General features: G+C 39.0%; 1 protein-coding gene across 2 annotated transcripts in view; it reads right to left on the reverse strand.

The window, feature by feature from the left end:
- The window catches only part of ARL5A (ARF like GTPase 5A), a 35,102-nt gene that overhangs the window by 11,292 nt on the left and 7,878 nt on the right, over window positions 1-15,932 (reverse strand). For both annotated transcript variants that reach the window (XM_075933400.1, XM_006125641.4), the window contains exons 2-4: window positions 15,563-15,623; window positions 13,238-13,385; window positions 11,538-11,621 (exon numbers count right to left, since the gene is read on the reverse strand). In XM_075933400.1, the coding sequence (XP_075789515.1) occupies window positions 11,538-11,621; window positions 13,238-13,385; window positions 15,563-15,623 (293 nt within the window). The remainder of the gene's footprint in view (window positions 1-11,537; window positions 11,622-13,237; window positions 13,386-15,562; window positions 15,624-15,932) is intronic.

Here is a 15,932-nt window from a genome sequence, read left to right on the forward strand (position 1 = left end):
CGGAACTGGCGTCCAGATTCAGCCGCTGCTGAAACTGATCAGTTTCAGCAGCGGCTGAATCTGGACGCCAGTTCCGACTTACATACAGATTCAACTTAAGAACAAACCTACAGTCCCTATCTTGTACGTAACCCGGGGACTGCCTGTATTCAGGGGACTACATCAAATTCGGCTTCACTTGTAAAGAAAAAGAAGGCGTAGATTTGCCACAATGTGTTATTTGTTTCAAAGTCTTGGGGAATGACTCAATGAAATGACTAAGAATGACTAAGCTGAAAATCCATCTCGAAAAGTGTCACCCCAACTTGTTGCAAAAGGATAAAGATTATTTTGAGCAACGGTTATCAGGTCTGAAATGGCAGCGCCTCAACTCTACTAGTGCATTCTACAATAAGACAAGCAATGCAGTGCACGCTTCCTACATTGTGGCATACAAAGTTGCACAGGCCAAGAAGCCTCACACCATTGTAGAGCAACTTGTGCTCCCTTGTGCGAAAGAGATGGTGCAGCCTTTCTTGACGAGGAAGCAGCAAGGAAGCTGAATGATATAGCTGTCTCTTAACGACACAGTATCGAAACGGATAAATGAGATATCACAGAACATCAGTGAACAAGTTGTGGATGAAATAAAGAGGTCTCCATTGTTTGCCATACAATTGGATGAATCGACCAACATCACATTGTGCTCTCAGCTATTGGTGTTCGCACGATACATGGTTGAGGGAGACTTCAAAGATGAGTTTCTTTTTTGTAAGACTCTTGATACCACCACAAAGGCTCAGGATGTGATGGAAATTGTTAACAATTTCTTTGAAGTACATGGTCTGGATTGGGTAAATCTTGTGGGTGTCACCATTGATGGTGCACCTGCCATGCTGGGCTCAAGATCGGGCTTCCAAATGCTGGTGAAACAGCACGCTCCAATGGTAACTGAAGTTCATTGCTTCATTCGTAGGGAAGCTTTGGCGTCAAAAACATTTCCCTAATCAACTGAACACCGTTTTCAAAGGGTTGGTGAAAGTGGTGAATCACATCAAATCATCGACTCCGAACACCAGGCTGTTCAAAAGATTTTTACCTGGACATGGGTTCCGACTTTGATGTGTTGCTGTTCTACATTTTTGTATGGTAGTTGTCAGCAGGGAACATACTCAACAGAGTTTTTCAATTGAGAGAGGAGTTGGATTTATTTCTCCAGGCTCAAGGGAAAGAGGAATTCCGAAATGTGCTGACGCAGTCAAATTTAGAACTTGCATATCTTGTCAATATTTTTGGAATCTTGAACAAACTGAATCTTCAGCTGCAAGGGAAAGGTGCAAATCTATTCTCTCACCAAAGCATCATCAAGGCTTTTCTTGACAAATTGTAACTCCGGATCATAAGAGTCGAAGGCAATAATTTGGTTCAAATTTCCATATTTGGATGCCATGCTCGGGGAAAAGGAAGCCATTCAGACACAAATTCTCGATCATTTACGGAAGATACGAGACGAATTCCAAAAATCTGTTAGTAAGAAATAAATTTCAAACCAAAATGTTCGTTGTCTGCTCTTTTTTATCATGTCTCAAAAAGGAGGTGGTCCACAAACATTTTTGATTGGCTTGGTGGTCCGTGGACTGAAACGAATTGATACCCACTGTCCTACACACACTCACCAACTCAAAGCAGCATCCAACTCTCCCATAATAATAGGTATGTGTTAACTACTTATGGTAAATAATCTGTTCCACCTTGTATTTAGCTGTGACACAATGTTAAGAGGCAGATAATTAGCTAATCGTGCAGTTGATACAATTTGTACTGACTACATGATTAGTTGATAAGGGAACGCGCCCAGTCCAGAAGCTACCCCCTGGACTGAGCACCATGCAGCACAACTTCTACTACATTTAAACCGCAGAGCTGCAGCGGGGGTAAGCCCCCAACCCGGCATGAGCCAGGACTAAGCAAGTCCGGCTCAGTCCCGGGTCCAGCAACCCATCCGCAGGTGTTCCAGCTCCCCGCTGGGACCACCCTTCACACCCCCAGATAGGGGATCCAGACTCACTGTGAGCTGGAATTGAACAAGACCAGCTCAATACCAGCTCGCACTGGGTCTGGGACTTTAAAATGCAGAGCCACAGCAGGGGAAAGAGGGCTCCCCACTGTACTGGCTCTTGTCCCCACCCCGCTTGCTGCGTCTGGTACAGAGGCAGTGGGGAGGAGGGAATGTGAGTAGTCAACTACTCGCTTATATCCCTAGTAACACTATATGTATCTTTCCAGACCTGAAAAAGAGCTTTGTGAAAAGCTGAAAGCTTGTCCGTCTCACCAACAAAATATTGGCGTAATAAAAGCTATTGCTTCACCTACCTTGTTCCTCTAATATCCTGGAACCAACACAGCTACAACAGCACTGCAAACAGATATTACTTAGGGATATGAAAATGTAACCATGTACAGTTAACCAATGAGCCTGGGGAACCCCTTGATCACCTCCCAATCTCCACACTGCTGGCTCTGTATCAGAAGTCTGCTCTCTGGCTCCTACTGCATTTTAAATTGCAGAGCCACAGCAAGGTTTGGTCCCAAACCCGTCACGAGTCTGGCTAGCTGTCCGCTCAACTCCTGCTGCCTTTTATATGCGAAGCTGCCCGAGCTCTGCATTTAAAAGGCAGTAGGAGCTGGGTGGGCAGGCACGCCAGCTCAGTCCCTGCTTGCACCAGGTCCAGGTCCAAACTGGACTAAACCCCACTGCAGCTTTGCAATTTAAAATGCAGTAGGAGCCGGGGGGGTGGGGTAAGAAGAGAGGCTGATCAGCTCCTACTGTGTTTTAATTTGCAGAGCTGCAGTGGGGTTTGGTCCTAGTATGAGCCAAGCTGCCTGCCCAGCCAGTAGCACCACCTTCTGCCTGTCCTCCCCCATGCTGCTGCTGCAGCAGCGAGGATGGGGGCAGATGGCACCATAGAGACCAACTCCTGCTTCCCCACCCGTTGCTGCCTCTGACACAGAGGCAGCAAAGGGGGGAAAATGTGAGTAGTCAACTCAACTACCCAATAAGTGTACACTTATTGGGTAGTTGACTACTTACTTACATCCCTACAGGCCAAAGATGACAGATTATTTTGTCTTAGTTAAATTCTAAAATCTCGTTTGTGGATTACAAATGGAAGTCCAAGTTAAAGGGAGATCTTCTCTTGTTTGCTCTTAGACATGTCTATAGAATACCATGATCACCTATATAATATATACAGTTTTTTGGATTAAATGTTTTCTCCTCGCCTCTAACAATGGACATTATAAAAATACCATATTGCTGATTTTCCGCTTGGCCTGCACTGTACCACCTGGTTACTTTGTACATAGTTCTGCATTTTTATATGGCTGTATTTCATCTTAGTACGCCTCATTAATGCCAGTTTTACATTTAGTAAACCTAAAACCCTATATATAAAATCTGATTTAAAATAGAATTTTCAATGCATCAAATTGAAACTACTTATAAGAAAAAGCAAGTAACGGAACCTCAATTATGCCCAACCTTAAATAACTACATATCCTTAGTAGAAACTAAGGTTGCCCTCCTGCATTGTATACTGTGAGGTCAGAGTGCTACATCACTGCAGAGCCTCATGCAGGCGCAGCTGTTTGCCAATCTGCTACACGATGAGGAATCATGGCCTAGTACTCTACATTAGCCTATCACACAACAGGTAAATGCTGATCAATATGAACTAGTGACCCCAACATGTAACACAACATTAATATCAAAGTCTAAAGATATTAAAAACATCTGTATTACATTTTCCATCAAAGGAGGATACCAAAAAAAATGTTGTCTCTAAGATTAATACATAATATTAGAGACTTTTTTTGGTATCCTCCTTTGATGGAAAATGGCAAAGATTCAAGTTTTTAAAAAACATTCATGGTTAGAGAAAACATAAGAATGTAAGAACGGCCATAGTGGGTCAGACCAAAGGTCCATCTAGCTCAGTAATCTGTCTGCCGACAGCGGCCAATACCAGATGCCCCAGAGAGAAGGAACACAATAGGTAATCCTCACATGATCCTTCTCCTGTCATTCATTTCCATACAAACAGAGGCTAGGGATACCATTCTTGCCCATCCTGGCTAATAGATTCATGGAGATTATATCCATCAATGGCTATCTAGTTCTTTTTTGAACCCTATTAAAGTCCTAGTCTTCATCACATCCTCTGGTAAGGAGTATCACAGTACACAGCCTTCTTTAAGCCCTAAAAGAAGGTTTTTGATCTGTTTCACCTCCTGCTGTTACTAATAAGCAGAATATATGGACAGAAAGGAGAGCTAAAAGTTCTAAACAAAGTTTATTCTGCTAACATTAAGAGTTTATGGATTTTTTTAAAGACATGACATACTATCCAAGGAGTGCTACATCAGAAAGTATATATTTTAATTTATTAATTTACAACAAAATCAAATTGACAGTATTCCATTAAGCAAGCCCTGCATTTAATTAGCAGCTGTATATAAGATGCAGGTAGCAGTAAAGTTGAATCTCAGAGTCAGCCACACAACTCATTTGAAACCAAAAGTTTGCAATCAGGCAGCAGAGACCAAAAAAACCTCCCCAAACAAACAACAAAACCACAATGCACACACACCATACAGTGCTGTTAAACAGAAACTACAGACTTTGCACCAGGCAAAGAAACAGTTTCCATATTTGTTCGGTTTAAAATTAAATTAAATTAAGCAGCATTTTTCTTCTGCAGTGAAGTTTCAAAGCTGTATTAAGTCAATGTTCAAGTTGTAAACTTAGAACCACCATAAGATTTTGTTCAGAATTATGAACATTTCAGAGTTCTGAACAATCTTCATTCCAGAGGTGTTTATAACTCTACTTCAAAGTCAGTATATTCCTGATACTTATAACCTATATGTGATCCCCAAGCAATTAACTCCACTCTCTCCAGCTGTAAAGTGGGAATGATGAAACTTATAACACTAGTATTTGTGTATTTTTTAATATTGATGTGTAATCTCCTATGATTCCCTAAGGTTGATGAGACAGAAGTGAAACAGCTTGACTAAGGCTAAACATGACTCAGTGGCAGGATTAGTATTCAGGAATCTCTAGCTCCAAACCTTCTGCTCTTTTCTTTACAGGCAGTAATATAACAATGTTCCCTTCTCCTGAAGAAATTCTTATAAATAACAGAGGACAAAATATGGTCATATATAGCTATCATCAATAAAAATGGCAGCCAGGGGGCACTCCTACAGCTGTGGGTGAGCTGGAGCAGACCCCCACCACAGGCAGAGGCTGCTTCAGCTGTGCTAGAGTGCCTCTGCCCACAGTGCACCCCTGCAGGGCTGGAACAGCCCCCTGTCCATGGTGGGTAGGGGGCTGTTCCAGCCTCCACCAGTTAACCATTAACATCTGTACTAACCATCAGTGAACAAAGTGTCTTTATAATTATGACTGGCATTTATAAATTGTTAATCTAATTGCGAATTGTTTCCTACCAAAAATGTTCAACTAAATGAAATTAATGTAAGCACAGAAAACTAGAATTGAAAGGGACCTTGAGAGATCATGGAAGTCCAGTCCCCTGCCTTCACAGTAAGGCCAAGCACCATTGCTCATCCCTGACAGATGTCTTTCTAACCTGCTCTTAAATATCTCCAATGATGGATATTCCAAAACCTCCCTATGCAATTTTTTCCAGTGTTTAACCACTATGACAGAAAGTTTTGCCTAATGTCCAACCTAAACCTCCCTTGCTACAATTTAAGCCCATTGCTTCTTGTCTATTATCAGACGTTAAGGAGAACAATTTTCCTCCCTCCTCCTTGTAATATCCTTTTAGGTACCTGAAAGCTGATATTCTCAGTCTTCTCTTTTCCCAACTAAACAAACCCAGTTCTTTCTAATGGCAGGCATAAATACTGGGCTTTTAAATACCTAGAGTCATACAACTGACTCACCATATATACTCTATCATAAGCCATTTTTTTTAGCAAAAACTCATGCTGTAAAGAGCAGGGGTCAGCTTATGATTGGGTCATTGTGTGTCACATTTTTCCCCACTAGCGGGGGAGAGGGCCATCGGCAAACTTCAGTTCCCAGCCCCGCAGGGCAACCTGATGGCACACTGGGGCATTTTATGTACCTGGAGAGTGTCTGCAGGCACAAAGCCCCTCAGCTCCCAGTGGCTGCCGTTTGCCATTCTGGGTCAACAAGAACAGCAGGAAGTGGCAGCCAGCATGTCTGTTGGCCTGAGCTGCTTCCTTCAGCTCTGATTGGCTGAGAATTATAAACGGCAGCCAATGAGAGCTGAGAGGCTCCATGCCTGCAGATGGTCCAAGTACACAAACATCCCAGCACAACAACAGTTTGCCCTGCTAGACTGGGAACTCACCATGTTGCAGTCTCTGCTATATTTTAAAAGTTGGCGTCAGGAGAAACACACAAGTTTTAGTAGATTTATTTTAATACAATCTACAAAAAAAAAAAAAACCTGTTGCAATTACTAATTTTGAAGGTATGTGACATTCTCAGTCCATGTTTTAATGTCTCATATCATTCTAATGAACTTTTTCAGAGTTTGAAGGATTTTTCAGACTTTAAAATCAGTCTCCAATTCACCAAACAGTTCATTAAATTCAGCTTCAGTCATAGCTGTTCCTGCATTGTCATCATAGACATCAGCAGTGTTGTCCTCGGACTCAAGATTCCTTATCAGCCTTCACTGTGTCATCAGCAAATATGGTTCTGTCTTCTGACCCCTCATGTCCGTTGATGGTACAGCATTTTCTAATAGACTCTCATGCATCCTTGACCCAGTAGGCAACCAGATTGATTTTTGGCTTCATAAGATTCCTACCTTTTGTCAACTTTGTCATACTGAGCATATCCAGTCACACCACATTTTATATAGCTTGTTCTTAAAGGGTTTAATTTAAAAAACAACAAATAGTATAGCAGCACCTTAAAGAATAACCAGAAAAGTAGATGGTATCATGAGCTTTCATAGGCACAACCCACTTCTTCAGATGAATTGAGTTAATAAAGGTCCAGTTCCAAAATTTATTTTATTTATTTTGGAACTGGACATTTATTAAATCCATTCATCTGAAGAAGTGGGTTGTGCCCATGAAAGCTCATGATACCATCTACATGTTTTGTTAGTCTTTAAGGTGTTGCTATACTAGTCGTTTTTTAAGTTTTTCCAGTTACAGACTAACCTGGCTACCCCTCTGAAGCTCTTAAAGGGTTTGTTTAGGCAGACATCAAGCAGTTGTAGAACAAAAGTTAAGCCTCCAGGTATTACAATCAATGTAGTTTTCATTTTTTTGGTCATATGTTTTACTTCATCTGTCCTGTACACCCTGAATACATCCCAAACAAGCATAGAAGCTTTCTTGAGACGTGTTCCTGGTCTCTTAGTCCACACTTTTTCTAGCCATTCAGTAGTCCTACATTCATCCATCGAGCTATACTTTTTCACATGCGCGCAGGTGAAATTTCAGGCTTTTAGGCAAGGTTTTTCTTTTGAAAATAATAATATGGCGGAGCTTTGATTCAATAGCCAAACACGATAAAACCGCTGTAAAATGCATTTTTTCATGGGCAGTGGTTTTAATTAAAACTGCTTTTTCACCAACACCCGTTACTGTTCTGTTGCTTGGGAGATCAATTGTCATCGGTGTTTCATCCATATTTCATATTTGTGACATCTTAAATGCATATTCCTTTCGATGTTTTACAATAAACCTTTGGGAAAGATTCAATTTTTTCTTCAAGATCTCGTCAGCTTTCATGCTTTGTTTGCTGCAGAAGACAGAGACTAGATAGTTCATGAAGCAAGTATACCAACCGACTGATGCAACAAACATGGATGGCTTTTCTGATGTGTATTTGTTGTCTTTTGACATTTGCAAGCATGCAGACCAATTCCAGTTCTAGTGATAAGGTACCCATTTTGTCAGCATTCAACAACCCAATCATTGAGATTTTTCTCCAGCCCAGGAAATGAAGTGCACCTTGTTGGACATTTTTTCCTTGCTTCTTGGCATGTCTTTTAGGTTTGCTTTATTTTTTTTGCCATTCTGTTACCTGCCTCTCATGGATGCAGAATTCACGAGCAGCAGCACAAATTGTTCCTTCTGCATATTCAACAATTTTAAGTTTAAATGTGGTATCGTAAGCAGACTGTTTTCTTTTGATTTCGTTGTTCATTTTAACTTCTAATATGAAAACCTTAGAAAATAATTTATAGATTTTGTAGAACTTTAGAGGAATATCACATGCTTTATCACTGTCAAATTATAATTTTCATTTTTATTTCAAAGAAAGCCATGCAGATTGGCATGTCTGAGGTGATAACAGGCTATTTAAATTTTATTAAAGATTTTACCAATTCTGCACATTTTATTTTCAGATTGCCTAGAGACTGACAAGGTCCAGTGGTCAACATGCGTGAAGAGATCAAATTACTCAGTAGCAGACTGACACCAGTGCTATAGTACTACCATTCATTGTATTTTTTGGATTGTCTTGTAAGGTCCAGCATTTTGTGAAATGGGAGGGTCAAATTTCACAAGGACACAATTTAAATAAAAATAAAATCGTGGCATATTTTTTTTTTAAAAGAAGCAAGTCCTGAACTGAGATTACAATGGGGTCAGCAAACTTTAGCTCTCAGCCTGTTAGCGAAAACCACTGGCATACTGGGAGATTTGCTTGCTTGCAGAGTCTGGGAGATGTGCTGGCTGCACACATGGAGTCTCATAGCTCCCATTGGCAGCTGTTCGCTGTTCCCAGGCAATGGGAAGTGTGGGAAGCAGCACAGGCTGAGGGATATGCTGGTTGCCACTTCCCAACACTTCTGTTGGCCAGAAACAGCAAATCACAGATTCTGGGAGCAGGCAGATATTTAAAGTAAACAAAATGTCCCCATGTGCCAGGGGCTTATGATGATGTGCTGGGACCAGAAGTTTGTAAACTGCCGATACAGAGTAGGCTTGTAAATGGGTCATCGACTTTTTAAACTTTTTTTCTGTAACCTGCGAGGGGGGGTGTCAACTTATGAACAAATGGGCTTATGTTTGAGTATATACGGTGCTAACTAAAATATTAACTACAATATCTTTCTTATAAAAGCATTACTTATTTATACTTGAGATCTCCACTTCAACATGGGTATTTTCCATGATCTAAAAAGAAAAAGCTGGTTTGCAAGATGCATCTGAATCATTTGTGGTATTCTCACTCAAATACTATAATCGGTCTAATCTGTCTTCTTTACCAAAGCTTTCTTCTGTGGTTTCACTGTAGAGATATATACACTGTGTTCTCCATTAGTCAATTATCACATATACATTATTTAATTGTCTTTTTTGGGCTTCAATATTCATTCTCATTCTGGGGCGAGGCCTGGGGTGGGACGGAGGGAGGGGGGAGAGGAAGAGCCTCAGACCCTCCCCAACGAGGGTAGAAAAAAAGCCAAAGACCTTGCATCCCCAGTCTCCTCTTTCCACCTCCCCCCATGGCCAAAAACCCACCAGCCCCCTGCTCCTGCACCCTAATCCTTATCCCACTCATTGGCTGTTCTGTTCCACACACTGGACCCCTCACTTTTGGCCTCACCCCAGATCCCAGGGGAGTCTTCCAAAATCCCCTAACCCTGGAAATCCCAGAAAAGTTAATTTGAACCTCAATCCTCCCTGCTCTCCCACTCCCATAGAACTGGAGTGCCAGGGAAGTGAAGTGACTCATTTGGGGGCCACACTGGTGAGCGTTAGAGGTTTTTGAAGGGTGGGTTTTTTTTGGTTTTTTGCTTCTCACTTGTGTTGTTCCCGACTGAATTCTCTGTGGGATAGTTGGCATCCAAAATAGGTTCCCAACCCCTGCCATAAATAAAGACAATGTTGAAATCTTTTGTGTTAGACATAATATTTTACTTTATTTAAACATGAAGCTCGGCCAACAAGTCCCCAATTGGATCCCAGACCCTACCTATCTGGCCACACTATCATAAAACTCCTGCACTCCCCACAATCCCGAACCCTGAGTCCATCATACACCTGAACCCCCTGCCCTGAGCCCTTCATACCCTCACATCTCCAAACTCCTGCACTCCCACATCCTGAGTCCCCTGCCGTAACACTCCTGCACCCCCACACATCCCAGCCTTGTGCCCTAAGCTCCTCATACACCCCAACCTAGACTCCTGCACTCCCGCATCCCCAGCCACCGGGCATAAGATTGACAGAAGACAGTCTGAATGTGTGCATAAAGCTTGATTTGACCAGTTATGATGTAAACGTCAAATAAATGTGCGAAAAGATGCAGTAGCAGAAGTCCCATTAAATAAAATCTGTGAGTACAATGTTTCATTTCTGCTATTATCATTATGTCAATTTTCAAAATATTAAGTTGTACATTTTCTGTCCATTTGCATGACTTTCTTATACGGCTCTTCGTTGACTACTTGTTCTGAATTTTGATGTAGTTTGGTTCTTTGGTTTGAAAATGTTGCTGATCCTGGGTCTAGATAAAGCATCCTATATCTAGATTTCTCAATGAAATGTATGACTTTAAAAACTATTTACATTATTATGCATCTCTTAGTACAATTACAACAGTATGAAGGAACAGCTGACTAAGTTTGAGTAATCTCAGCTCTTATCCACAACAAATAATCACTCATATTTCCTAGTGATAAATTCCTGATTATTATTGAAAGTAATTAAGAGAAAGCGCCTCAGTGTCAGGAATTTAAGAAGATGGTTCAAAGCAGGATTTGAACAGAGAACTTGATCTGCAAGAGTGGGTTTCTATATAGGAAAGTGGAGATACATCTTCATTTTGTGTCATTAAAAGAAAATCGTTATACAATATACATCTGACTCCAGTTAAGATCTGTCATATTTTTGCTAGTAGGGAAGTGCTCCATTAGAGGGGGCTGCAGGGAAAGGGAAACATACTTGCACATCTCACAGTTGCATCCAGGAGTTAAATAGTTTTGGGAAGAAATCAGGAAAGATTCATCTATGACAAAATACCAGCTTCCTAGAGAAACTTAGTGCTTTGGCAGAGAATCCACATTTCAAACAGAATGACTAATTTATTTTTATCGTCAGCAGAAAGAATTAAGTATTACAATGTACACACACAAGAAGGGCTAAAGAGAGGATAAGTATTTTAAAAAAAAAAATCTTACCACTCTTTTGAGTGTTTTCAGAGGAGGAGGGCTCCCTCCATAAGTAAGCCAGGAACTTTGGCTAGATTCTTTGAATATTAACTAGATCCTGAATAATCAACGTACTATGTAACATATTCATGTTTCATTGTAACTTTGCCTTAGTAAAAAAGGTTTTTATAAATGTTATTTTGTAGTAGGGAAATGAGAGAAAAGAGAAGACTCAGACTTACTGCTTTTTGTAAATATATTTATACACAGCCAGTCACGTAAGGTAAATAATACATTTACATGCTATTCATTTGTGAAAGACTAGTGAATATTTAGAAGTTTAAAATTTGTAAAAAAAAAGACACAACTCACCTCATGTGCTAACATTTTATAAAGTTCTTCTTTAGTTACAGAAATTCTCTCTCTGTCTGTGCTGTCCACAACAACAATGACAAACTGTAAAACATAAAAATGATCAGTAAATAAATATATAGTGTGTATACTCTTAAACATGTTTATTAAATTACACCCTGGATCATAGCAAAGAATTAACTTCCTCCCTCATATGAATATCACAGTTCTGCCCAGAAATCACTGGGTTATTGATAATTCATATAATATAATATTTGCAATTTCTGTTTAAGTTGGTATACAAATAAATTTGGCACGCTAAATTCCTGATTATTTTAAAATCCACTTTACATTGTCTTTTTCTACAGTTGATAGGCTTTGTTATTATGGCTTTGGATTTCACTTTTACCCATTTTAACTGAACAATTATTTCATATTTTTGTAGGCATTTAGAGTGAAATTGTAACCCCAACAGCTTCAGTGAGGTCAGGAATTCATCCTTAAATAAACTACAATTTTAGGAGATTTTCAGTAGCACAGAGGCACCCAATTCCCATTGACTTCAATATAATATATTCTTACAAAAAATAGTATAACTAACTCACCATATCCCTTCACCCACTTGTCCTGCTACTTTGTAGGTTAAAACATGTAACGAAAGGCTAGCAATTATTTTAAAAAAGGAAAGTGGATGGCATGTGCTACGTTCAAACATATATACTGTACTCCACAACCCCCATGTCAAATAAAAGCATGCAATAGGAAGACAGGAAACCTAGAGTTACCAACACATCTAAATCACGTGGGAATGGATAAATGGTTACAGGCTGAACCGCTCTAGTCTGGCACCCTCAGGCCCTGAATTTGCCTCAGGAAGTCTATATTGTCTAGCAGCACTACCAATACTTCCACTGCATACTGGGCTCTTAGAAGACATTTAGGGATAAATTAGAGCTAAACAACAGCACAGAACTCTGAGAGCCAGGAATAGTGGGTATAAACAAACTTTATGGGACTGCAGGAAACTTGACCACATCCATGATAAGTGGATATTTGGCCAATTAAAATCATGCCAGACCACAGACTGCCAAACTAGAGAGGTTCAATGTATATAGTTTTTAAGATGATTAAATCATTTTTTCAGAATCTAATTCTCTTCATTATTTAGTCCAAGGGCAGAGTACAGAACATTGAATGCTGAAGGAAAACATGTTGGGAGGAACTGACAACCTTGACACTGCAGCAAAACTATACAGGATTTCTGATATCACCAGATATGTACTTTCTTAGTTAAAGATGCATGAATATTGTTGATATATGTGTTGGAAGAGTTAAGCATAGGTTTTGTGCCTGATTAAGGTTGTCTCTGACATGCATAAGAAGAATTTTCACATACGTTTCAGTCTCATTTTTTAAAGGAGTGCATTATGTGGAAAAGTTCTTACTTCTTTGATGGTTAATTTATGAATTTTTCTAATTATATATGTTTTTATGTATGTACTAAATATGTAGCTTTCAGGATATGTAGGTAATAACTGTAACAGCCCACTGATGACACAAATTGAAATTCAAGCATCCAGAAGTCTACAAGTGCTATAATAATATTTGAAATGGAGTAATATATAAATGCTAGTTAACCAAATTCTCTGTTGGATTATTAATAAAGATGTTATTTTAATTCCCTACAAGAGCATATATTCCAAAAGGCAATAAACTCTTACCTCTGTGTTTGTATAATAAGTATTCCATGAAGATCGAAGAGACTCTTGCCCTCCAATATCCCACATTAGAAATCGTGTGTTATTAACCACTATCTCTTCTACATTGCTGCCTATCGTAGGAGACGTATGCACCACTTCATTCATAGAACTACAAAAGGAAAAGAACGATTGATTGAAAACTCCATATACACTATTGACAAAAGCTGTTTTTGGAGATGCAAGGTAATGCATATTAGACCAAAAAACTGGCCCATTTTTAAAAAACTAAAATTGACAGGTGTCTCAGACTGAAAGGCTCATCTACAGAATTGATACAACAAAGTGTGGGATGAAGAAGAAAAGAAACAGAAGATGAATGATTTACTCTTTGACTTCAAGTGAACAAACCTTCACTGTCAGTAGACACATTATAAAGCTGAGAGGGCACTTCTTTTCAACTTTTTGTTTTAAGGGCTTCCACTGCAATAAGGGTAGGCTGAAAAAAGTCTCTCTGCCCCTTTTGCCCTCCCCCAAAGAAACTTGACACACTGTAACTCAGTTCATGACAGAATGATTATTCTTCGCCAACTCTGAAATAAAAAAAAATGGCTAAGCCACTTGATCAGTAAGATTGCTGAACAAATAATGAAGAACAATAAGACTCCATCTCAACATATTATATCAGTTCTCCTCCCTTCCTCTGCCTAAACCCACGTAACACTTAATTTAAAAAAGACAATGTTTGAGAAATGATCCTTTTTCAATGGCAATCAACTGCTTTGTCTTTTGAGGAAAAACTAGAATATTTTAAAATACTGTATTAAATCTACTCAGTACATCAACTGATGGACTTTGTTGCCAAGACAACCAAAGTAACACATTAGAAGCAGTATCCATGAGTATTTAACGCAGGATTCAAACAAAGTACAAGAAATTTACTGCAGTACTGCCCACACAAAAACATTTTCAAGGAAAATGAAGCATTTTCAAGAACTTCTTAATGATTTCTGTTATTTCCATAAACTGATCAGTGCCCTTAAAAACAGACTGCGTCTAAAGTTTTCCAATTTCTTCTTCGTTTTTTATTATATAGTGAGAGAGATTTGAGTCTTCAAACACTGTTAGAACATTATTTCAATAGAATCTAGAAAGAGTGGAGAAGTGTAGGGACAGTCTAGTATTCTCGGAAAGAATCCTTACTGCTCAGTGCTATGTGAGCATGTACTAAGTTATCTCAACATAATATACATTTGTTAGCAAGATGAAATAAGGTCAGAGTCAGAAGAGAAGGATTAGAAGGCAAAATAGCAAAAGGTAGAAGGGAACAATGAAAATGACAGAGCAAAATACCTTTGGTTGAATTTCATATTTAAAACTCAATATTATTAACAGGTCATATTCAAGTCATAGAGATACAGATAGAGACTCTCTTTACCTGTGTGACTAATTACACACATTTTAGAATTAGGGAAATTGATTTTACACTTTTCACAATTTGTGTGCTTTTTGCTTTTTTTTCCCGACTGAACAATTATAGTCAGTTACATTTTCTGGCTTCTATTGTGCTAATTAATGTATGCTAAGGTTTCAAATATTGTATGGCCTATGAGTTTCAATCAAAACATTTAAAGACATCCAAAAAAATCAAAACATATCTATTTTGAACAAAATCCAAAACATAAGTTTATGATGTAACCTAGATGACAACAGCCCTTTAAACACTCCATGAACAGATCTTGGTTTTGAGTCAGGTTTTCAAAATACTGGAGTGCTTTACCCTGAACAGGATACAGGTCTGCCTTTAAAAAAAAAAAAAAAAAAAAAAAAACCTGTCACATGGATATATTGACAAAACCACCTCTAATCTTCAACACAAACAGCTTTTACTAAGGTAGATCTTACGCCCAGGGCCCCATTCCTGGCTGGCTTTAAAGCACTAGATAACATTTCCACAAAATGTATGCACCTCAATAATTTTGTGCATAATGGAAGTCCCCCTGACACCACAGTGGTTACATGTTATAAATGCTATTAGGATCCAGAATTCTGACCAGCAAATAGCCATACCTTGTTATGGTGCATGGATATTTATGACACCGCTCAGTCAATGTAAGTAGCTTCACACCCTGTTGGTGGACCAGTATCAGATATCTACTGACCAGTCAGATTACAGGATTATGCAATACCATTCTAATGTATGAAATGATCATAACCTACATTCAGTGTGCTACTCTCAAACTGAGGTGGAGACAAAATGAGTTAATGAAAAGTCAGAACAAGATGCACCATGGATTTCTCAAAAATACATTAATATTTTATACCAGTCAATTCATTGTATGTACTTACAACTGGTAAAGGATGGTTGTTTTTCCTGCATTATCCAGACCAACAATGATTACTTTGTGCTCTGAAATAAAAATTTCACTGGTAAGTCACAGTATTGTATTTAATAAACACATCAGTGCTTTTCATCTATCAGTCCACATTGGCACTTGTTTTAAATTTAAAAAATCATCAAGGCAAGTTGTATAAATAGATACCAAGCTGGGATGGGTTGCAAATGCTTTGGAAGATAGGATTAACATTCAAAATGATCTGGACAAATTGGAGAAATGGTCTGAACTAAATACGATGAAATTTAACAAGGACAAATTCAAAGTATTCTATATAGGAAAGAACAATCAGTTGCACACATACAAAATGGGAAGTCTAGGAA

The sequence above is a fragment of the Pelodiscus sinensis genome, chromosome 7, assembly GCF_049634645.1.
Source record: "Pelodiscus sinensis isolate JC-2024 chromosome 7, ASM4963464v1, whole genome shotgun sequence".
NCBI classification, from domain to species: domain Eukaryota; kingdom Metazoa; phylum Chordata; order Testudines; family Trionychidae; genus Pelodiscus; species Pelodiscus sinensis.